Raw genomic sequence first — 23,245 nt, 5'->3', positions numbered from 1 at the left:
TCCTATTTGGAACCAGTCTGTTGCTCCATGTCCAGTTCTAACTGTTGCTTCCTGACCTGCATATAGGTTTCTCAAGAGGCAGGTCAGGTGGTCTGGTATTCCCATCTCTTTCAGAATTTTCCACAGTTTATTGTGGTCCACACAGTCAAAGGCTTTGGCATAGTCAAGAAAGCAGAAATAGATGTTTTTCTGGAACTCTCTTGCTTTTTCAATGATCCAGCGGATATTGGGAATTTGATCTCTGGTTCCTCTGCCTTTTCTGGGACATCTGGAAGTTCACGGTTCACGTATTGCTGAAGCCTGGCTTGGAGAATTTTGAGCATTACTTTACTAGCATGTGAGATGAGTGCAATTGTGCAGTAGTTTGAGCATTCTTTGGCATTGCCTTTCTTTGGGATTGGAATGAAAACTGACCTTTTCCAGTCCTGTGGCCACTGCTGAGTTTTCCAAATTTGCTGGCATATTGAGTGAAGCACTTTCACCTTCAGAGTATCATCTTTCAGGATTTGAAATAGCTCAACTGGAATTCCATCACCTCTACTAGCTTTGTTTGTAGTGATGCTTTCTAAGGTCCACTTGACTTCACATTCCAGGATGTCTGGCTTAGGTGAGTGATCACACCATCATGATTATCTTGATCTGAAGATCTTTTTTGTACAGTTCTGTGTATCCTTGCCACCTTTTCTTAATATCTTCTGCTTCTGTTAGGTCCAGACCATTTCTGTCCTTTATCGAGCCCATCTTTGCATGAAATGTTCCCTTGGTATCTCTAATTTTCTTGAAGAGATCTCTAGTCTTTCCCATTCTGTTGTTTTCGTCTTTTTTTGCATTGATCACTTAGGATGGCTTTCATATCTCTCCTTGCTATTCTTTGGAACTCTGCATTCAGATGCTTATAGCTTTCCTTTCCTCCTTTGCTTTTCGCTTGTCTTCTTTTCACAGGTATTTGCAAGGCCTCCTCAGACAGTCATTTTGCTTTTTTGCATTGCTTTTCCATGGGGATGGTCTTGATCCCTGTCTCCTGTACAATGTCATGAACTTCCGTCCATAGTTCATCAGGCACTCTATCTATCAGATCTAGTCCCTTAAATCTATTTCTCGCTTCCACTGTATAATCATAAGGGATTTGATTTAGGTCATACCTGAATGATCTAGTGGTTTTCCCCACTTTCTTCAGTTTAAATCTGAATTTGGCAATAGGGAGTTCATGATCTGAGCCACAGTCAGCTCCCGGTCTTGTTTTTGTTCACTGTATAGAGCTTCTCCATCTTTGGCTGCAAAGAATGTAATCAATCTGATTTCGGTGTTGACCATCTGGTGATACTGATAGATATGCTAAGCCAGGTTTGAACCCAGGTCTTATTCCAGAGTCTTGTTTTTAATCCCACTTCACTTCAGGATGTATAAATTTAAAAAATATTATTCACACATATTTTTCCATGCTTTTCAGTTGAGTTCAGTCGCTCAGTCATGTCTGACTCTGCGACCCCATGAATCACAGCACGCCAGGCCTCTCTGTCCATCACCAACTCCCGGAGTTCACTCAGACTCATGTCCATCAAGTCAGTGATGCCATCCAGCCATCTCATCCTCTGTCGTCCCCTTCTCCTCCTGCCCCCAATCCTTCCCAGCATCAGAGTCTTTTCCAGTGAGTCAGCTCTTTGCGTGAGGTGGCCAAAGTACTGGAGTTTCAGCTTCAGTATCATTCCTTCCAAAGAAATCCCAGGGCTGATCTCCTTCAGAATGGACTGGTTGGATCTCCTTGCAGTCTGAGGGACTCTCAAGAGTCTTCTCCAAAACCACAGTTTCAAAGCATAAATTCTTCGATGCTCAGCCTTCTTCATACATCCATACATGACCACAGGAAAAGCCATAGTCTTGACTAGACGGACCTTAGTTGGCAAAGTATGCTGTCTAGGTTGGTCATAACTTTTCTTCCAAGGAGTAAGCGTCTTTTACTTTCATGGCTGCAATCACCATCTTTTATAGTTGGTGCTTTTATAGTTGTCATAATTTTTTTAATGGCTGTATTCTTTCATTGTGTTAAAAATACCTACTTTATTAAATCATATCATAGTGAATATTTGAGCTCTAGCCTTTTGCTATTTCTAGGTAATGCCTTATCAGTTATTATTCTGTGTATATACTTTTGCATTTGTGAAATTTTTCCTGAAAAACATTTCAAGAAAGGGATGTATATAGACCTTGGGATCTTGCATGTCACTCTTGTAACAAATGTACCAGTTTTATTCTTAACACCCCTTTGCATTTGTTGCCTTAAAAAGGTGGTTAGCTTAATTGCTACAAAAAAGAGAAATAAACATTTTTACTTGATTTTATGTTAATAAAATTTAAGGTTTTTGAGTTTTCTTTGACTGTTTTGTCCTGATTGATGACTCTACCATAGCATTTTAAAATTACTTATTCTTTTCTTTGTATGTGGTATAATGATTTCATAAAACAGTATGCTTTCAAAAATCAAGATGCAAAAAAAGTGTAAAATGATTTCCAAATGTATGCATAAAAGCCAAAGACTGAAATTATCTGTGTCTATTTCTGGGTAATTTAAAATAATCAGAAAAATTTTAAACACAATTGATAGAATGGCTGTACTTCATGTTAAAATAACAAACAAAATCTGAGCTGAGGGATTAGTTATAAAGAAACAAATACCTCTTTGTCCCTTTCTGTCTTTGATACTCTAAAATGGAAATAAGTTTTTTTTTAGGAGGTGAAAGACATAGCTTCCCAATTTTTTATTGTGACTTCTTGTTTTACAGAGATGCTGTTCAGTTAAATGTAATTGCTACACGACAGCTTATTCTGCTTGCACAACAGATGAAGAATCTGGAAGTGTTCATGCATGTATCAACGGCATATGCCTACTGCAATCGAAAGCATATTGATGAAGTAGTCTATCCACCCCCTGTGGATCCCAAGAAGCTGATTGATTCTTTAGAGTATGTTTGTTTGAAATTTATTTAAATTTGCTTTGACCCCAAACTTTGGATCCAGATTTATCTATTTATGTGTATCTCTTTGTCTGTTTAGTTTCTCTCTCTTTCCGTCCACAGTACGCATTGCTCTCTTCCTTATTCAGCAAATTATTATATATCTACTGTGTTCTGTTTATCATATCGATTTGTACCTAATGACTCTAGGTGAAGTCATTGTGAAGCTTTCCCTTTTGAACAGGTGTTGTGATGGTTGGAGGAAAGCCTTTGAACAGCTTATTCATTGTATTAGAGTCTCAGTTTTTTCAAGGAATCAATCTTAGCCACTAAGAAGTTCCTGATATCCATGGAGACTAATGACTGCCTGTTCAATAGCAAGGTCTAATTTATTAAAAGATTGTGCTTTTATTTTGCCCAGTGGAGTACGGTTGACCCTTGAATAACACGGGTTTGAACTATGTGAGTCTACTTCTATACAGATTTTTCAGTAAATAAGTACTCCATGCTGCACAGTCTGTGGTTGGTTGAATGTGTTGATGCACAACCATGGTACAGAGTGCTGACTGTTAAGTCACCTGGGGATTTTTTACTGCATGTAGAGTCAGTGCCCCAACCCTGTGTTTTTCCAGGTGTCAACTGTATATCCTCAGAGGAGCCTTGAATTTTTAAGAAATCAAAGGAGTCATGATCCTTTAATTGATATTCCTAGTGTTACTGTTTATTATCTTTCTAAGGACTAGAATCCTACTATCAGTTATTGCTTGAGAAGTGTTTGTGATTAGGTGGATACAACTAGGCATGGCCAAGATTTCATTTGCTTCAGCCTGTACATTCTCATTGAGTGAAACAAATAGGATCAAAGCAAGAATAAATAGCAGGGTTTTTTCTTCTTTTATAGACTGTAATTATAGAAAATTCCAGTATCCATTATATCTTCATGTGTTTTTTTTATTCTCATATAATATTCCTGCAAGCTTTTTCTTCCTTTATTCTCTATTTGCCCTTAGGTCTCTCTTCTTCTAAGAGATCCTGTTCAGGTTCAGCTCCTTAGTTACCACCCCCTGTTGTCTCAGTTGAATTTTTTACTTCCCAGGGGCACTACAGGAATGTTCATAGCTCCTTCTCCAAGTTTTCTTCTAAAATAAGCATAGAAGTCCATTTCTTTAAGGTTTTCCTGGAAATATGAGAAAATAGATTTGTAAGAAAGTTAGTATTGGGAGCTTTCTGGGACATTCTTATGGTAATTCCCTGGTTTCTGTTTTCTAACTCCATTTCTTAGATAGTTCCAAATATCTACCTCATTTTCCTCAGATCATTAGGCAGAAGTGTTTAATATCTCTGGGAAAAGTTGAACGTGCAAGTTAATTTATCTTTTTACTTTTTCTCTATCCAAACATCTGAGTTGCTGAGAAAGAGCCTGTAAACCTATTCTGTTATTTCCTTTCTTTGTTTATAAAGAAATCTGGCCAGCAGATAATTTTAGGATAACTCGTAGATTGACTATGTAATCTCCCTCCAGTGATAAGGCTTACTGGCTCTACAGTCTCTCCTAGTTAAGCCTGTTTTATTTTATTTTTTAATGTAACTCTTTTATCCATTTTTTGAAGTTCATCCCCATTATGGAATTTTTCCTATGTTGAATAGTAACCTACCTTCAATTTTATAAATATTCCTTTCCTTCCACACAAAAAAGTACTTTAACATACAGAAGAAAGTTTATCTTGATAGTCCCATTTTATACATCCTCACCAGTTAGTGTGGGTATCACTGTATACTAACAGTATTTTTAGTATACAAATATGCATAGTATTATAGACAGACCGGAAAACTATCTGAAAACAAGTACATAACATTGAAATTAGAAATTTAGACTGAAAAAGACTATAGAGATCACCTAGTATATCACCCTCCTCTTATAGGTTATCATAGTAGACATTTTCTTCAGAGATACTGAGAGAACTGAAGCAATTTTATGACTTCATAGTAGATTACTAGACCTTTTATATTAATTGTAAATGTATGTTCATTTAAAATGTGTATAATTAACATGTTATGCTGTTACAGTGATTATATACAAATCTTTAATTCCTTGGGGCCAGATGTATTTTGGAATTTATTTAGACTTTAGAAAAAATATAATCTATTGTGTAATATAAAACAACTTCAGCTATTTAGATTCAGGGTAGTGCTCTTTGTCAAACACATAGGAAGTGTATGAATACTTACAACTAGAAGATGTTTTTTTAAAAAAATACCATAAATCAGTTCTAATTCACTTTTGCTACCTACCGTATGGTATATGAAAAAACTCTTGGTTTTTAGCTATAGAAACTGGATATACATCTGGATTTGTGGTTGATATTTAATGAAAGTAAAGCTGATTTCCATTTTTTTTTTTTAGTAGAAGTTGTCAAAACACTTGAGTTGAAGCCACAGACATATTTGAAATATGCAAAGTGGTTTTTCATTTTTTTAATGAAAATATATCGGAAAATATTTTTTTGAAGTGAAACAATATCTGAAAATATTTTTGCATGTAATTTCTTTGTTTACCAGGTGGATGGATGATGGCTTAGTAAATGATATCACACCCAAATTGATAGGAGACAGACCTAATACATACATATACACAAAAGCATTGGCAGAATATGTTGTACAACAAGAAGGAGCAAAGCTAAATGTGGCGATTGTAAGGCCATCAATTGTTGGTGCCAGTTGGAAAGAACCTTTTCCAGTAAGTTGCCAGAGATCTTTGTAAATAATTGGAATTGAGAATTTTAAGTCATGATTTTGTACAAAAAGAGTTGGCAATTTTTTAAGAGCAGGTTTTGTTTACTGTACATGGCTTACTGTGGCAAAGTTGTTTGCATTTGTAGAGAGAGACACTCTTATTGGTACTTTTATGTAAGGTGCATGTATTGTAATGTTGCATGTATAGAAATGCAGATAAGCTTTTAAAATGTTAACTGAGAATTAAAGGCAATGGTATTGTCTGGAGTCAGAGGAGACCATGCCTTTCAAGTTTCTTTGTCATTGATAAGAGATTGGACACTGACATATCACCATTTGTTGGCCTTTAAAATTATTTGTGGATTAGTTTCCCTTGTGGAGGTGAAGGGAATAAAGGTGAGAATATTCAGGATCTTATTTTATTTCATTTGCTTTTTAGTACCTGAAAGAGGCAGGTCTTCTAAGAAGTTCACTTCTTGTATAGTTCACATGCTAAGGAAGATAAAAAATTTCTCTGATTTGCTGTAGAAAAGCAAGGCATTATAGTATTTGTGAATCGCTGAAATAAGAGAAAACGTAGGTATAAAATGAAATAAATTGATTTAGGAAAGACGTAAGTCTCTGTAGTAGTAGTAAATGATACTGTCTCTTTTGTTACTTTGACATTACTCTGTTTTATTCAGTAATCTTGAGAATTTATCATTTCCTTCAATCTAAGGATACTGCCTTAGTAAATAGCACAAAATCAAACTTGAGCAATCTTAATTTAGCTTAAATATTTGACAGATATAAACTTCTTTTGGCAAAATTCTCTTTGCAGAGAGTTAATGAAAGAGTAGGTAACCCTTTGAAAATTATTTTACTTAGTCATTTGCAATCTCAGAAAAGACTATTTAAGATGGGGAGAAATACTCTGGCCTGAATATAGTCAGATTTTTAGTTCTTAGAAGACTACCAAGTATGTTTGTGGAGTTATATAGAGTTCAAATTGTAAATCTGTAATTTTATAGTATTTCTAAACTCCCTTCCTTTTTTTTAAATTTTTGGTATTAGGGATGGATTGATAACTTTAATGGACCAAGTGGTCTTTTTATTGCGGTAAGTCATAAGCCTTTTATTGTATTGAATATTCTGTTTTGGTTTTTTTTTCCTGTGTATCTTTGTATCATGTATTTGCACTATGGGTTCTGTGCCTTAAAGTTTTGTTTTTAATTTCAACAAAGGCAGGGAAAGGAATTCTTCGAACAATGCGTGCCTCCAACAATGCGCTTGCAGATCTTGTTCCTGTAGATGTAGTTGTCAACATGAGTCTTGCGGCAGCCTGGTATTCCGGAGTAAATAGGTATATTAGATGGCAGTGTCGTTTATTAGATGTATAGTAACTGAGATGAGAACTAATGTTAACAAATCCTCTATAATGAATATTTATCAATTAACCCATACCAGTATTATATAGATATATTATCACTTTCAACTGCAAGAGTTGACTTACCACAGCCAATGAAGTGGTTCCATCAGCAGTAATAAGAATTAATATAAATTCTTGTGTACTGGCACAGGATAGACAAGGTCATTAGAGATTTTCTTTTTAATGTATTTTTTAATACACACTAAAACTTGGTATAAACTTGTCATATATAAAGAGGTGAAATTCATAGAGAACAGCTTACATGCATCAAACATGCACACTAGTACACTTTAATCAACTCATGGGGCTTCCCTGGTGGCTCAGAGGTTAAAGTGTCTGCCTGCAATGTGGAAGACCCAGGTTCGATCCCTGGGTGGGGACGATCCCCTGGAGAAGGAAATGGCAATCCACTCCAGCACTCTTGCCTGGAGAATCCCATGGAGGGAGGAGCCTGGTACACTACAGTCCATGGGGTCGCAAAGAGTCGGACACAACTGAGCAACATCATTCGCTATACTATATAATATTTATAGGTCTAACACTTAAACCTAAACACCTAAGCTTCTCAGTGACATTTTTCTAAATAATAATCTTCCCTTATTTTTGAAGTCACTTTTATATTTTACAAAAAGGAGGGATATGATTATATGAATATGTTTCTGGTAAAAGCGAATTCCATTCACAATTTCTTTTTAACTAGAGCCTCTGAAAATGGGAAGGAGATAGGAAGAGCTGAGGTGATTCTTTTTCCTGTATGAAAAAAAGACAGTTGTGCTAGTACAAGAAGAAAAATATGAAGTCTGTGTTTTTATAAATATTTTTTTGGTAGGATTGGAAAAAAGGGTAGTGTAAATAGTTGTTCAGACATAAAAATTAATCCTTTAAAGATAATATTTTAAATATTTATGGTAAAAAAGTCCTCATTTATTCCTACTTAAGTATCATATAAGATTTAGATTGGTTAAGTTTTAACTTTTTAAAATTTTTCATTGCTTTGATCTTTGTCTTTGCAGACCAAGAAACATCATGGTGTATAACTGTACAACAGGAAGCACTAATCCCTTCCACTGGGGTGAAGTTGGTATGATTTTACCTGTATTTTTGAATGTTAGAATAAATTTTTATAAACTTAAAATGTTCAGTGATTACGTTAGAATAATCCATGAGGCATTAAAGCCACCCAGTTACAAGTTTATTCTTATTTTAGTTGCCATGTTAGAACATCTACTAATACTGCCTTTTGGTCCTTAATAATGTTTCATAAATTTAAAAATACCCAGCTGTGTATTCCCTCCTCATCCCACCCTTGTCTGACCTTTATTGTTTCTCTGCTGCCATCTGCAGGATGCCCATAGATAGCCGTGGTATGGAAATAAACCTTTTTCCTTCCCTCATGGGCATTCTTAATCCTGATGTTCCCTATTCACAAGCAGTATCACTCACAGCTACAAGAGTTGATATATCACAGGAAATAGCTAGTTGTCCTAAGAGGAATAGCTGAAGGAGTAAGCAAGTAGGATACATTTTGTCAGAATATTTTCTGTTGCATTTATTAATCTGTTAAATACACAAATTGACAGCAGCAGTGTGTATGCTGTTACTTGTTTCAAAACAGGAATAGTATAACTTAGAACATACTGAAACTTAAATCATTTTTAAGTCAAATATAAAGTAAAATATATTTACAGTGTTGATTTAGTGTACTAGGTCTTATTTTATCTCTAATTAAACAGTTTTTGTTAGCCTTGTGGAATAATTTTGATTTTAAAGTAAATCTTTGTCTTTTATTCTAGAGGTTATTCTATGACATTTTTATTTCTATTTAATGATTGACTGTTAGAGAATATAAGGGGAAAAAATCTAGGGTGCTTTTAATTTTATGATAATTAGTTGTGTTCTTTTAAGAATTTTAAAACACTTCAGATGAGTTAGGTTTTTTTATGGTCTTTCATTGTGTTAGGAAGTTTAGCAGAAATCAAGTTGCGCTTTCTTTATCTTTTAGTGAATATCTCAGTAAACATTTCCATTGAAGTATTAACGTAGATGATAATAGAGTTGATTGTTTTGATATTGTATAACCTAGATAAATTACAGCAGAAGTTAATTTGGGGTTGTTTTAAGCTTGTTGATATATGTTAATTTGAGCAACTTAATTATTCATAAGCAAAGGATGATGATTTCCCTTTTCTTTTTAAAGTAAGTACAGTAATAAGAATCTGGAAAGAGGAACAGAAAGAAAGAAGCTATCATGAGAGGTGAAATATAGAAAGTGACCTTGTAAACTGATATAGGTAAAACATTAAACGGATTTTTAAGAGTGAATTTTAGCAAAAATTCATTCATCTAATTAAAAATCATAAATAGTGGGAGTTCTAAAACCACTTGAGTTCAGCAGTTTAATACCCATATTCCCTTAGTTACTATAGAAAGTAGAAAAGTTTGTTTTTTAAATGAGCAAACTCTGACATCTTTGGTAAAATATTTTGCTTTGTAAAAACATGATTTTTTTTTTTTTTTAACAAAACTTCACTACATGGTTATTATCAAAGCTGTTACACAACTTTTCTTCCTCAGAATACCATGTAATTTCTACTTTCAAGAGGAATCCTCTCGAACAGGCCTTCAGACGGCCCAATGTAAATCTAACCTCCAATCACCTTTTATATCATTACTGGATTGCTGTAAGCCATAAGGCCCCAGCATTCCTGTATGATATCTACCTCAGGATGACTGGAAGAAGCCCAAGGTAATGGTGACTAGCTCTGTCTTATCTGTTCCTCTGACTGTTAAACAACCTATGCTTACACTAAACTGCATATTAACTCTGTATTTGTTTATGCTTATGATAAGGCTTAATGGCCTTTTGTGACTGAGAAGACTCTTGAATTTAGGAATTTATCAGAAAAGCAAAGGTAGTGTTATAATTCATTCTGTTCTAAATTTTGGATGATAAATTACTGTCAAATGCTGAATTCTAGGTCTAACTTTAGGTATTCTTTTCTGAATAACAAAACATTCAAAATGCTTTGATGCTTATTTTTCCTACAGGATATTATCTAAATCATTTCTTCAAGATGAATCCTTTAAACCAAGTATTCAGGCGCCCCAATATTAAGTTTTATACCAACAACTTATTGCTTCATTATTGGAAGGGTGTCAGACATACAGTACCTGCATTATTGCTCGATCTTGCACTCAGGTTGACAGGTCAGAAACCGTGGTAAGAAGAATAGCAGTAAATACACTGTATTGGTAAGGTGGTGGAGGCTTGCTGGAGAGACAAAAAGTCGCTAGCATGAGCTTTACCTTTAGTTACTAACCTGATTAATCACAATCACAATCCGGATGCTAGAACATTTCTTAGAAATTGAGGATATTTGGGGAGACTGTGGATCTCATCTTATTGGGCCATTGATCCTCCAAAATCCCATATCACAGGAAATGTCCAGCGTCAAGGTTGTCATTGTTATTATAAGCTGAAATTGAGCCCGTCTCTCCCCATTAACAACTTGGAGGTGAGTTTTATAGGGGATTAAGGGATAATGTTTTGTTTTAAGTGGATTGTACAGTTTTATATGAAAAAAACCTAGGATGCTTCTAGGAAATTAATTGCTTGAGCTGTCTCAGCTTTCCATTCAGCTTATAATATTGTAATTACAGTTTTTGACTAATTTTTCAGGTTGATAATGTCTTAAGTAATCCTACTGTCTTTACCACAATTATAGTGAAATATACTATAAAAATATTATTTTTTTAACTACATTGGCATTTGTAGTGGAGCGTTTGATTGGAGAGTTCAGGATTTGAGTATTTAAGTGTAAAGAAGATGCTGATTCCAGAACTTTCATCAGCTGCTCAAATAAAAGCAAGGTATCTGCTAGTTATAGTGTATCAGGATTTGAGTTACATGTAGGGAATTTTCTGTGGATTCAGTTGTCCATTATGTTTCTCATCATGTATGTTAAATATTGAAATATATGAGTGGTGTTGAACAATAGTGCATGCTATCTTGATATTAATAGATTATATGTAGATTAGGGCAGAAAAATCAAAACTAGGTTCAAAAAGTAAAATAAGTTAAATATATCACAATGCTTTACACAGAAAAGGGGGCTTAGTAAACTTACATGAAGAACCAGAGTTGATTAAATAATTTATAATAGATATTGATGCATAACAAATTATCTCAAACTTAGTGGCTTAAAACAGCAGCTGTCATTTTATTATTTCTTTTGGTTTATTGCTTCTCTCAGCATCTGGAATTTAGGAAGGAATCCACTGGGTAGCTTTGGCTTAGAGGTCTTTCATGTGACTGAGGTCAGATGGAACCCTTTCAGGGACGTGTAGTGGAACAGCTGGTGTCATTGTCTCCTCATGTGGTATCCGGATCTTTTCATAGAGTGTCTTTGCAAGGACCAGTGGTCGCTTTAGGGGAGTTGGACTGCTTACATGACAACTGGAGGCTTCAAGGAAAAGTGTTTCAGCAGGCAAGGTGGAAGCAACGTGCATTTTCTGACCTACCTAAGAAAATCATGCAGCACTACTTCCACCTTATTCATTTAGTCCCAGGCGAGTCACAGATCTTCCAAGATTCCAGGAGCAGGGATATAGAGAATAGTCAAGATCATCTTGTAAATGAGCTGGTGAGATGAAAGGTATTGTTGCAACCATTTTTGGAAAGTGCAGTTTGCTATAGTCAGTCTTCTAGTCCCAACAGTTTATATTCCTCCTACATGGAAAACACTCTGCTTTTTCCCCACAAAACCTCTCTGACAAAAGCTTGAATCCAGTGTGGTTAGTGAAATCTGATATAATTGTGGATGAAGCTTTTCAGATACATTTCCTCAAATATTGATCTGAAAACCTGTGAACTAAAGTGTCAGGTTACCTCCTGTCCGTCTGACGTATAATAGTGAGACAAGCATAGGAAATAATTTAGACTTGTTCAAAAGAGAAAAAATAAGAGGCACACAGCAATCACTGGTCCATAACAATTCTTCATTCCAGCAGGGTATGTTTGATGGTTTCTTAGTTAGGGTTTCATTCCCCCTCTCTCCTGAGTCATCCTTCTTTTCCTGTTGGAAAAAAAAAAAAGGACCTGTGTTTGCAACTGAATAGCCTTCTTACCCTACTTCCTGCCCACAAAAAGTTGGGAGTCTTTAGAGCAGAGATGGCAAGCTTTCTGTAAAGCACCATATAGTAAATATTTCAGTCTGTGAGCCATATGGATTCTGTTGCAGCTTTTTACCTCTGCTGTTAAATGTAGCTTCCACCTTATAACTACTTGATTCTGCAGCCTCAGACAATATGTAAATGAACAAGCATGACTGTGTCCCAGTCAGACTTTATTTTAAAAATAGATGTATTTGGCCCTAAGCTGTGGTTTGCTGGACCTTAATGCAGAGGCCTCTTTGCATTTGGTACTGTCTCTGTCCTTATAAGTGTAAACTCAGAATTCCTTTAAAATTGTGTGTGTTTCCCATGTATTTGTTTTAAAACAATCCAGTCCATTAGACCAAAGCCATACTCACAGATCTTTTTGAGACATACCCTTCTCTGTCTTGGGTTCCTTATGAAGTTGCTATGGAACAGCACCCTTGAGTCTTAAATCTTTGCCTCTTACATCCTTCGCTCTTAAATCCTGCCTCTTAGAGCCTCTGTAAGACATATCGTTAGCATCTAGAATGAAACTTGTCTGAAAGTTTCTATGAAGTATACTACTGTAATCTTTTTGAGGTCCTAACAGAATCTTACATCTGCATTCTCGATTTGATCTTTGATCAGAAGTTGTTTCTTTCTTTTTTTTTTTTTAAGCTTTTTTTTTTATTTATTTTTTATTTTTTTAATTTTATTTATTTTTTTTTTTTCACTTTTTTTTTTAAATTTTAAAATCTTTAATTTTTACATGTGTTCCCAAACATGAACCCCCCTCCCACCTCCCTCCCCATAACATCTCAGTGAGTCATCCCCATGCACCAACCCCAAGCATGCTGTATCCTGCGTCAGACATAGACTGGCAATTCAATTCTTACATGATAGTATACATGATAGAATGCCATTCTCCAAAATCATCCCACCCTCTCCCTCTCCCTCTGAGTCCAAAAGTCCATTATACACAGCTGTGTCTTTTTTCCTGTCTTGCATACAGGGTCGTCATTGCCATCTTTCTAAATTCCATATATATGTGTTAGTATACTGTATTGGTGTTTTTCTTTCTGGCTTACTTCACTCTGTATAATCGGCTCCAGTTTCATCCATCTCAACAGAACTGATTCAAATGTATTCTTTTTAATGGCTGAGTAATACTCCATTGTGTATATGTACCACAGCTTTCTTATCCATTCATCTGCTGATGGACATCTAGGTTGTTTCCATGTCCTGGCTATTATAAACAGTGCTGCGATGAACATTGGGGTACATGTGTCTCTTTCAATTCTGGTTTCCTCGGTGTGTATGCCCAGCAGTGGGATTGCTGGGTCATAAGGTAGTTCTATTTGCAATTTTTTAAGGAATCTCCACACTGTTCTCCATAGTGGCTGTACTAGTTTGCATTCCCACCAACAGTGTAGGAGGGTTCCCTTTTCTCCACACCCTCTCCAGCATTTATTGCTTGCAGATTTTTGGATCGCAGCCATTCTGACTGGTGTGAAGTGGTACCTCATTGTGGTTTTGATTTGCATTTCTCTGATAATGAGTGATGTTGAGCATCTTTTCATGTGTTTGTTAGCCATCTGTATGTCTTCTTTGGAGAAATGTCTATTTAGTTCTTTGGCCCATTTTTTGATTGGGTCGTTTATTTTTCTGGAATTGAGCTGCATAAGTTGCTTGTATATTTTTGAGATTAGTTGTTTGTCAGTTGCTTCATTTGCTATTATTTTCTCCCATTCAGAAGGCTGTCTTTTCACCTTGCTTAAATAAAAAAAAAAAAAAAAAAAAGAAACAACTTCTGATCAAAGATCAAATCGAGAATGCAGATGTAAGATTCTGTTAGGACCTCAAAAAGATTACAGTAGTATACTTCATAGAAACTTTCAGACAAGTTTCATTCTAGATGCTAACGATATGTCTTACAGAGGCTCTAAGAGGCAGGATTTAAGAGCGAAGGATGTAAGAGGCAAAGATTTAAGACTCAAGGGTGCTGTTCCATAGCAACTTCATAAGGAACCCAAGACAGACAGAAGTTGTTTCTAAATGAATTCCTGGCTAGAATTTTACATTCCTTCCAAATTCCACTAAAACCAGATAGTTCATTTTTTAAGGTCATCTTTGTCCTGTTTGAGGAAATCTTGGCTTAGATCATCAAGTTTATTAGATACATTTTCTATTTTCCATGTGACCATAGGTAATGGTTTTGTTCTTCTAACTTCCAACATTATTTTCCTCACTTACCTTGAAACTCTCACCAGCAGCTTCCGTATAGCCCTTTTATTTTTTCCACTAACATCCTTGGTCCTTCCATTCTTTATCAGTGGTCTCAAGGGCCTCACAGTTTCTGTCCACCTAAAGGCAGTACTGCGTGTTTTAGATTTTTGTTACAGCAGTCCCTCACTCCCAGTACTGATAGATCTGTTCCCATTATTTGTGCTGCATGACAAATCTTTCAAATTTAGAATCCTTTTTTTTTTAATTTAGATAAAATTGACATCAGACAGTATCTTAAAACTAATTTCATTCTGTGGGTCAGAAGTTCTAGAAGGCTTTGATGGGATGGTTCTCTCTTAGAAGTGATTGCAGTCATAGGGACTAGAGCCAGGTACACTGTAGGGAATGGTAAAGGAGAGGAAGGGTGCCGAGCAGCTGGGTGGCCAGACATCTTTCTCTCTTCATATAGTCTCAGAACCTTTCAATGTGGTCTCTGCACATGGACTAATTTGGGCTTCCTCACAGTGTGGCAGCCTCAGGGGGAGTTGAACAGCATACATGACCTCTGAAGGCTTCAAGGGTGAGTATTCCACTGAGCAAGGCAGAAAGCTACCTTACTTTTTCTTAACTCCCCACAGAAGTCACAGTATCACTTCCACCTCATTCTGTTGGTATAAGTTAACTTCACCTCTTAATGGGACCTCTTAATAGTTAAGGTGATACTGTAGGTGAACATATAAGATGGGAGATAATATTTGCAGCCACCTTTGGGAATTAAAATTTGCTACAAATAGGAAGCATCAAATAAAGAGTCTTCTTAACTGAGGTTTGTCCTGTACAAGGCTTTCTAAATATCAAACCAGGAATGCTTTGGGAGCTTACAGTCTAAAAGCAACAAGAGACATAAAGATTTTTTATTTAGGCAATTTTATAAATGTTAAATACATGGCGGTAGTCGCTCAGTCATGTCTGACTCTTTGAGACCCCATGGACTGTAGCCTCCCAGACGCCTCTGTCCATGGAATTTTCCAGGCAAAGAAAACTAGAGTGGTTTGCCATTCCCTTTTCCAGGGGATCTTCCCCACCCAGGGATCTAACCCAGGTGTCTTGCATTGAGGGCAGCTTCTTTACCATTTGAGCCATCAGGGAGGCCTCAAATGTTAAATATAAAGTCTTATAATTTATATTATTAAATTTGTTCAGATTATTTGCTGAGCCAAGTAGTGGCCTCTACACCTTACATTAGGACCTTAATATAATGCCTGCTTCTGCATTAAACTAATGGCAGTCATGTCATTCATGGTGTCCATTTTACTCATTTGCATTGTTCTGAGTATCAGTCAACTTGATAAAAATATGACTTACTGTATATCTGGGTATAATTTAAAAAGTACAACTCAGATATGCATCATATGGATTCTGGTGACTAGTCTCTGGGAACTAGAATGCATGATATTATCACATATAGAAGCAGTATAAGTTATCTGCTTTAGCTTTTGAAATGTAGTAGTTATTTTCTCTTAATGGTATTTAAAAAAAATGGTTCTGTGGCCTTCTTTTTGTTGTTGTTTTGTTATTTAGCTTAACTTTCTCTAGTTTAACTTCTCTGAATCTTAAATTTTTTATTTTTGTGGTTCTCAGTGGAGGGCAGTTTTGCTTCCCTCAAGGGACATTGGACAGTTTTCGGAGATGTTTTTAGTTATCACAACTGGGTAGATGCTACTGGCATCTAGTGGGTAGAGACCAGAGATACTGCCAAGTTTCTTACAGTGCACACAGCAGCCCCCTCCCACAAAGAATTATCTGGGCTAAAATGTCTATAATGCTGAGATGGAGAAACCCTGGACTAGATGATCGTTAGGATCTTGCCCTCCTCTAAAAGTTTTTAAGAATGTTTTTCAGGTTGCTGTAATAAAGAATGACTCAGAACATACATGGCAATGTGGTCCCAGGCATCTGCTCTTAGAGCATGTTTAACCAAAGACTAGTGAGGCAGAGTTTTAAGTTTCTATTTATATTTCCCATAGTATTCAGTCCAGACTTTTATTACTTGATAAATGTTCTGTGAACTTAATATATATATATGACCTTTCAGATTTCCTTCTCCCTCTCCAGTATTTTATTGTAATTATGGCGGAATCACTGATTGACTTTTAGGGTAATTCTGTCACTTGAATGAATCTGAAAATAAGACTAAGTGAGAATTGTCAGTGAAAATGGAGTTAGGAAGAAAAACTTTTTAAATAAGGTGTATGTCAGAAAGCCACATTAACCAAATATGTGTGTATGTGTGATTCATGTATACTATACTGGCTGTGATAGTTGGTATTAATGACCAATCTTGTAAATCTTCTCCTCCCTTCAAATTCTTTCTGTTTGAACTATTCCTGTCTAGATTTAGCCTTTGATGCTCACTAATTCTTTCTGTGTTTAATGGAGGTTTTATTTTGTAATTACTTTCTTTAATGAAGTACAGTTCATCTTTATATACATAGTCCATGTTGTCTCATTTTCTTTCAGTATTCTGTATTCAGAGTTTCTTTATAAATGTGTTGAATGTGTCAGAATTGCTTAGCTAATGTTACTGTTTTAATTTCCTCCTCATTTCTAATGTTCTCATTTTCTTCTATTTCTCTCATTTCTGAAGCCCTGATTTGGGGATCTCTAAACTGCATAATACTAATCCTAATTGTGGGACTATAAATAGAATTCTTTTAAAGTATTTCTTCACATATAATTTTTCTTTTTATCAGAGATTAGGAATTTTTGATGTGTGTGTTTTGAAAAGTTCTGCCTTCTATTTCTCTCCCTATCATTGATAATTATTATCGTGTAGATGTTACTGTTCTGGTTAGTGTTATGATATCAATGACTTACAGTGAATCGTGATATATAAAATGCCAAATTTAAAGATTAAAGCCCCTCACCCTTTTAAAAAGAAACGAAAAAGTATCAAACTTTCTTATTTTTATTAAGATGGATATTGGGGATTTGGGAAGATTAGGGAATATATTGAATATCTATTTGAGAAAGTTGTCAACATGAGTCATTGATTTCATGGCACATCCAGGCGCCTGTTGGTGTTCAGGGCAAGTTGTTTAAAATATATAGAGAGAATTAACTAAATGGCAAATGAATATTTCTGTATACTTTGCTTCCATGATGCTGAAGAGTTGAGATTAAAACATAACAATATGTTATGAATTCACAGAAAATCTTACTAAAATGAAGCTGAGCTAAAATGTGATTTAAGGAACAAAAAAGGAAACGAATGCTAATTGAATTCATTTATTTGCTTAGTATTATATGTAGAAAATTTAGCCTTGAAATACTATATTTCATATATCAGCAGAACTCTCCTTGGGCAATATGAAATTCATTTACTGCTGCTTAATTTGTTTTTTTGTATTTATATAATGTTCCAAGATGCAGAAATATTCTTATTTCCTAGTGATTTGGTACACTTATTGAACTACATGTTGCAATTTTACTGTCAATTCCCTGGGTGGTGGTGAGATTTTTCCTTATCTATGCAAATTATGAATCTCAGTTTTTCTTAAAATACAGGATGATGAAAACAATAACTCGTCTTCACAAAGCTATGGTGTTTCTTGAATATTTCACAAGTAATTCTTGGGTTTGGAATACTGACAATGTCAATATGTTAATGAATCAACTAAACCCTGAAGATAAAAAGGCAAGTATTTTTTTATATTAGAAAATAAGGAGTATGCTAATTAGCAACCTGAGAAATAATTGGGTATTTTCTACAACCATTATGCAATAAGAAAGTTGATCTATTTATAGGGTCCCATTTTCAATCATAATTGGTAATAAAATAAAGTTGCTTTGTTTTAGAATTTTATAATTAAGTATGAGAGTAGCAGAAATATTTTCAAAGCATGATTGAAATGTTGATTCTCTTTTAATGTCAGGTTCAAAGAGAATTTTTATGCATTTCCCCCCTAAATACTGTTTTAAGTTTTGAGGAAAACGTCTCAGAAATTGCTTTTCAAATAATCTTCTACTTTTTGCCATTCTACATTTTGCTTTCTGTTAGTTTGAAACTTAAACTCTTATGAATTTTCTTTTTAAGTTTACCTTAGATATTTGAACATGCATACTTAACAAAAAATTGAGCAATTTGTATAGCCTCTTTCTTAATGATACTAAGGACCATAAAATGTTTTAGCTCTGAAACATTTACCACCCCCACTAACTTATGTGGTTGTATGTTACTTTAGTGTTCTACTTAAATCTCATAATTAGAAATGATTATTTTGTTCAGCTTTGTTGTTGTTGTTGCTAAGTAGTGTCCAACTCTTTCGCTACTGCACAGACTGTAGCTCACCAGGCTCCTCTGTCCATGGGATTTCCCAGGCAAAATATTGGAGTGGTTGCCATTTCCTTCTCCAGGGGATCTTCCTGACCCAGGGATTGAATCTGCATCTCCTGCATTGGCAGGTGGATTCTTTACCACTGAGCCATCAGGGAAGCCTGGGGGCTAATTTGCTCCTGCTTTACAGTATCATTTCTTAATTTAGCAAGGCCTAATAAAATATTGATACTTCCACCTTTTCTTGGATCATGCAAAGGCTAAAATATGTAATCTAGTCAATTAGTATTCATACAGATTTACCAGCATAGTTGTCTTTTTACTGCTCTTATTTCTTCCTCCATCCTCCTCTAATGATTTCAGACTTCAGTCTGGAATCATTTTCATTCTGCCTAAAGAGTACCCATTAGTGTACTTTCTCTAGTGTTTGTCTTCTGTTGATGTTAGATTATCTCAGTTTTTATTCTTGGAATATTTTTATTCTTCAGTGATATTCATACTGCTATAGAATTCTATGTTAGCAAGCTTTCTTTGAGCACTTGGAAGACATCGTCTCGTAATCTTACAGCTTCCATTGCTTCTTTTGAGATGTCAGTGGTCAGACTAATAGTTGTTTCTTTGGAGGTAATCTACAGTGCCTTTTCTGGTTTAAGAAAAATTTCTTTCTTTGACTTTCAGCAGTTTTACTGTAGTATGTAAAGATACATGTGTGTATATACAGTATGTGTGTGTTTTAAATGTGTGGCTTGATGTCTCACAATTTTTGGAAAATTTCCAGCCATTGTCTTTTCAGATACTGCTTTTTTTCTATTCTTTTTCACTTTTCCTATGGGAATCCAATTATACAAATGTATGACCTTCTCATTATCTCATATCTTAAGTTTCCATTTCAGTGCTGTAGTACTTTAATGATTTATTTATGGTAGCTTTTTTATTTTTAGTCTAGAGCTTGCTATTTTCAGAGAAGTGTTACAGCTTGCTATTTTCAGAGAAGTGTGATGGTAAATTAAATTGTGAATAATCTGTTTATCACACCAAAAAAATTACCTGATTGTGTGTGGAAGAGCTCTGAGCAGAATATATCCCTCTTATTTTGTCATGAAGTAGCATTTTTGTAAGGGTTGATTTTCTATATTTATCTACTATTTTCATCAAATGGCCTACTTACTGTTACCTAAACTCCTAAGCCAGCTTTCATTCTTAAAAAAAGAAAGCCACATTCTTTCTCTTAATGTCAATACTATTTTCTAGGAAAATTAATCTGTGTAGTATGCAAGATGTTCAAAAAGAAGAGATACTGTAGATAGAAGGAAACTGGAAATAAGTGTATTGTTTCTGTGTTTAATGGAAGATAATGAAATAGTAAAAACTTTTTTTTTGTGAGTGGCAGTAAGATTTTAAAAATTAATATGGTAAACATTTTGTAAGCATGTCCTGTGGAATTAGCCTTTGGAAAAAGTGAATTTTTGACTGGTTATGAAAAAAAATTATTCAAGAGAATAACCAGTAATTGTTTTGTTTATGTAGACTTTTAATATTGATGTACGGCAGTTACATTGGGCAGAATATATAGAGAACTACTGTATGGGAACTAAGAAATACGTACTGAATGAAGAAATGTCTGGTCTTCCTGCAGCTAGAAAACATCTGAACAAGTAAGTTTTATATGGGTTTGATTTCATCTTGTCTTCCTTATGAAATACTAGTTTTTTCCTAAGCTGTTAACTTGAGATATTGCTAATAATATATTGTATTTAGGAAAGTGGTTGCCTTTGGACTGTAACTCTGGTAGTGTTGATTTAACCTATGACTATTGAAGCTTACTATTTTCATCAGTTTATATTATTCATTAGTAAGAAAGTCAAGTGGAATTTAGTTTTAAATATCACTTTCATCTTCCCTTATTGCTACTGAAGAAGTAAAGATATCAGGAGATAATAAAAATGTATTTTAAACTGCAGATAATGTAAAGTTTCTTCTACCTTATTGAAATACATCTTTAGAAGAAGAAAAGAGATCTAATAATACATTATTTAGTATAGAGCTTTTTCTTTGTTTATAAAATAGTTATTCTTTTTCCCTTAGTCTCTTATAAAACTAGTATGTACTAATAGTTAAAAAACACTTAGAAAATAAGAGAAAAAATTACTATTAATCCATTATCCAGAGATGCAATTAGTAGTAATCTCTTTTATTCATAGTAATTTTTAATACAATTTTTATAACAGTTTTCAAAACTTTTACATTATTCTTGCTCTTTCAACTCTTTGAGACTTTATAGGGCAGATAGTTGTGTAGATGAAGAAATAGAGACTTAGGGAAGTTGTATTTGAAAGGTCATATTGTATTAAGTGGCAGAGCAAAGTTATTTTGTCTACACTCATTGTTCATATATTGTACAGTTAAGCATTGAATAACATGTATTTGAACTGTGTGGGTCCATTTATACGTGATGTTTTTTCAATAAATACATACTGTAGTACCACACAGTGTGAAGTTGGTTCAGTTCACTGATGCAGAAATACAGGTAAGAAGGGCTGACTCTAAAGTTATATTTGGATTTTCAATTGTATGAAGGATTAATGCCCCAACCCCCACATTGTTTAAAAATCAACTGTAGTTCTATTCATTGCCTGTTTAAGTTAGTGGAATTTATGTAATGTTATGGCATACCTAAAGAATTTAGATTCCTTTCTAACACCATTAAAAAAACATCAAAAATGTTTTGAAACATAAGCAAGATAATACGCATCTTGCTGTCTGAGAATGGGAGGGTCTTCCTGTGTAGAGCAAGTACCATGTTTCATTCATGGTATGAGGACTTGTCTAGTTGACTTTTGATCTTGACGGACAGCTCTAACTGAAGGAGTAAGTTCCTCTGTCTGACAACTTGTAAGCAGCTAAAGATATCCAAAAATATTTATTTTGTCTGTAGGATGATGTATATAATGAATGTCCCTTTTTAGATGAGATAAGCTCTGGAATTACAAGAGATATTTCTATTTTACTTAACATACTTGTTGCCTAGCACAGTTTAGGGCATACAGAAGGCTGCTTAATAGTTCTTGTTAACAAGTAAATTTACATCCCAAATGTTACAAAAAACTTTGTATTATTGTTAATAGAAATAATGCATTGTTTGATGGACTGCTGTCCAGAATGTGCACAGTCAGTTGTTTTCGATGTTTGCTAACTTTCTAATTGCTAGTTAATTTTTAAGTAAGTTTCAAATTCATATGGATTTGAACTTTGATTAAATTAAGAATTGAATATGAATTATCTGCTAGCCAACAATATTCTTTTCTAGAAGATAGTATCCAATATATCTCTTGATCTGCTTTCCAGGTTGAGAAACGTTTATATCTCTTGATCTGCTTTCCAGGTTGAGAAACATACGTTACGGTTTCAATACTATCCTTGTGATCCTGATTTGGCGCATTTTTATTGCAAGATCACAAATGGCGAGAAACATCTGGTACTTTGTGGTTAGTCTGTGTTACAAGTTTCTGTCTTACTTCCGAGCATCCAGCACTATGAGATACTGAAGACAAGAATTTAGCATTAGAACATCTATGCATATGGTGGTCTAAATGCATAAAATGTAAAATGTACTTAAGTCATTTCACCTTTTGTCAAGACATTAAACCATCTTAGCTCAGAATGTGGAGTAAATTATGGTACATTTTATGTAACATTTTAATGTATGCTCATAAAAGCGTAGTGAATACACTGTGGTATGCCAACTCAAATCTGTAATAGCCATCAAAACCATGATTTAACATTTTGATCCCTGGGGGAAAAGGGTTGGGTAAGGGCAGGAGGGGGAGATAGGAACACTGACCAGTATAACTGTGCAATTCTGGAATATACTAATTAAAATATGCCTTAACATAGAGTGATTTTCTAATTATAATATTTAGTGCAGTGGAAAGCATTTATTTGGATGGGAATACTAGCTAAGTTGGTAGATATTTGATTCTACAGTGTTTGATTTTTATCATCAGTTGAAGTGATTTTTAGTTTTGTTAAAATTACAGCCAAACTATTTTCACATCATCCTGTAAGTTACTGTATGGTCTCAAATGTGAAAAACACATTTTCATTTTCCTCCTTTCTCTGATTTGAGGTCTGATACATATCATTTTCTATAAGCAATCAGTTACTTTCATAATCAGAAGGCTATATATTATTATAGAGACCCTACTGGATCTAAATGAGTTTGAGAATCCATATCAGCATATGCCATGTGTTTTTAGAAGGAAAATGAAAATTCACTAAACCTATTAGTATTAAGAAAGAATAAGAGTACATTTTTCTTGACCACATTATGACCAAATAAAAACCAATTCTGTGACATTTTGTTCATGATTTGAAGCTGGATGATTACTTGAGACTTTGGCAAGCAGGTGTGGGTACAGGGAGGAATTCATCATACTTGTGCTCTCCTCCCTTAAT

At 34.6% G+C, this 23,245-nt stretch overlaps 1 protein-coding gene across 1 annotated transcript in view; it reads left to right on the top strand.

Annotated features, from left to right (window-relative positions):
- FAR1 (fatty acyl-CoA reductase 1) overlaps positions 1-22,568 on the top strand; it is a 41,834-nt gene extending 19,266 nt beyond the window's left edge. Inside the window, exons 3-11 of the mRNA XM_068988862.1 lie at positions 2,781-2,960; positions 5,511-5,688; positions 6,738-6,782; positions 6,908-7,026; positions 8,106-8,173; positions 9,667-9,838; positions 18,022-18,151; positions 20,318-20,445; positions 22,173-22,568. Of these exons, the coding sequence (XP_068844963.1) occupies positions 2,781-2,960; positions 5,511-5,688; positions 6,738-6,782; positions 6,908-7,026; positions 8,106-8,173; positions 9,667-9,838; positions 18,022-18,151; positions 20,318-20,445; positions 22,173-22,335 (1,183 nt within the window). The 3' untranslated portion in view covers positions 22,336-22,568. The remainder of the gene's footprint in view (positions 1-2,780; positions 2,961-5,510; positions 5,689-6,737; positions 6,783-6,907; positions 7,027-8,105; positions 8,174-9,666; positions 9,839-18,021; positions 18,152-20,317; positions 20,446-22,172) is intronic.
- The last annotated feature ends 677 nt before the right edge of the window (positions 22,569-23,245 follow it).

Source organism: Capricornis sumatraensis, chromosome 16 (assembly GCF_032405125.1).
Source record: "Capricornis sumatraensis isolate serow.1 chromosome 16, serow.2, whole genome shotgun sequence".
Classification (NCBI taxonomy): domain Eukaryota; kingdom Metazoa; phylum Chordata; class Mammalia; order Artiodactyla; family Bovidae; genus Capricornis; species Capricornis sumatraensis.
The sequence above is the reverse complement of the archived record's forward strand: the minus strand, read 5'-3'. Positions and strand labels throughout refer to the sequence as shown.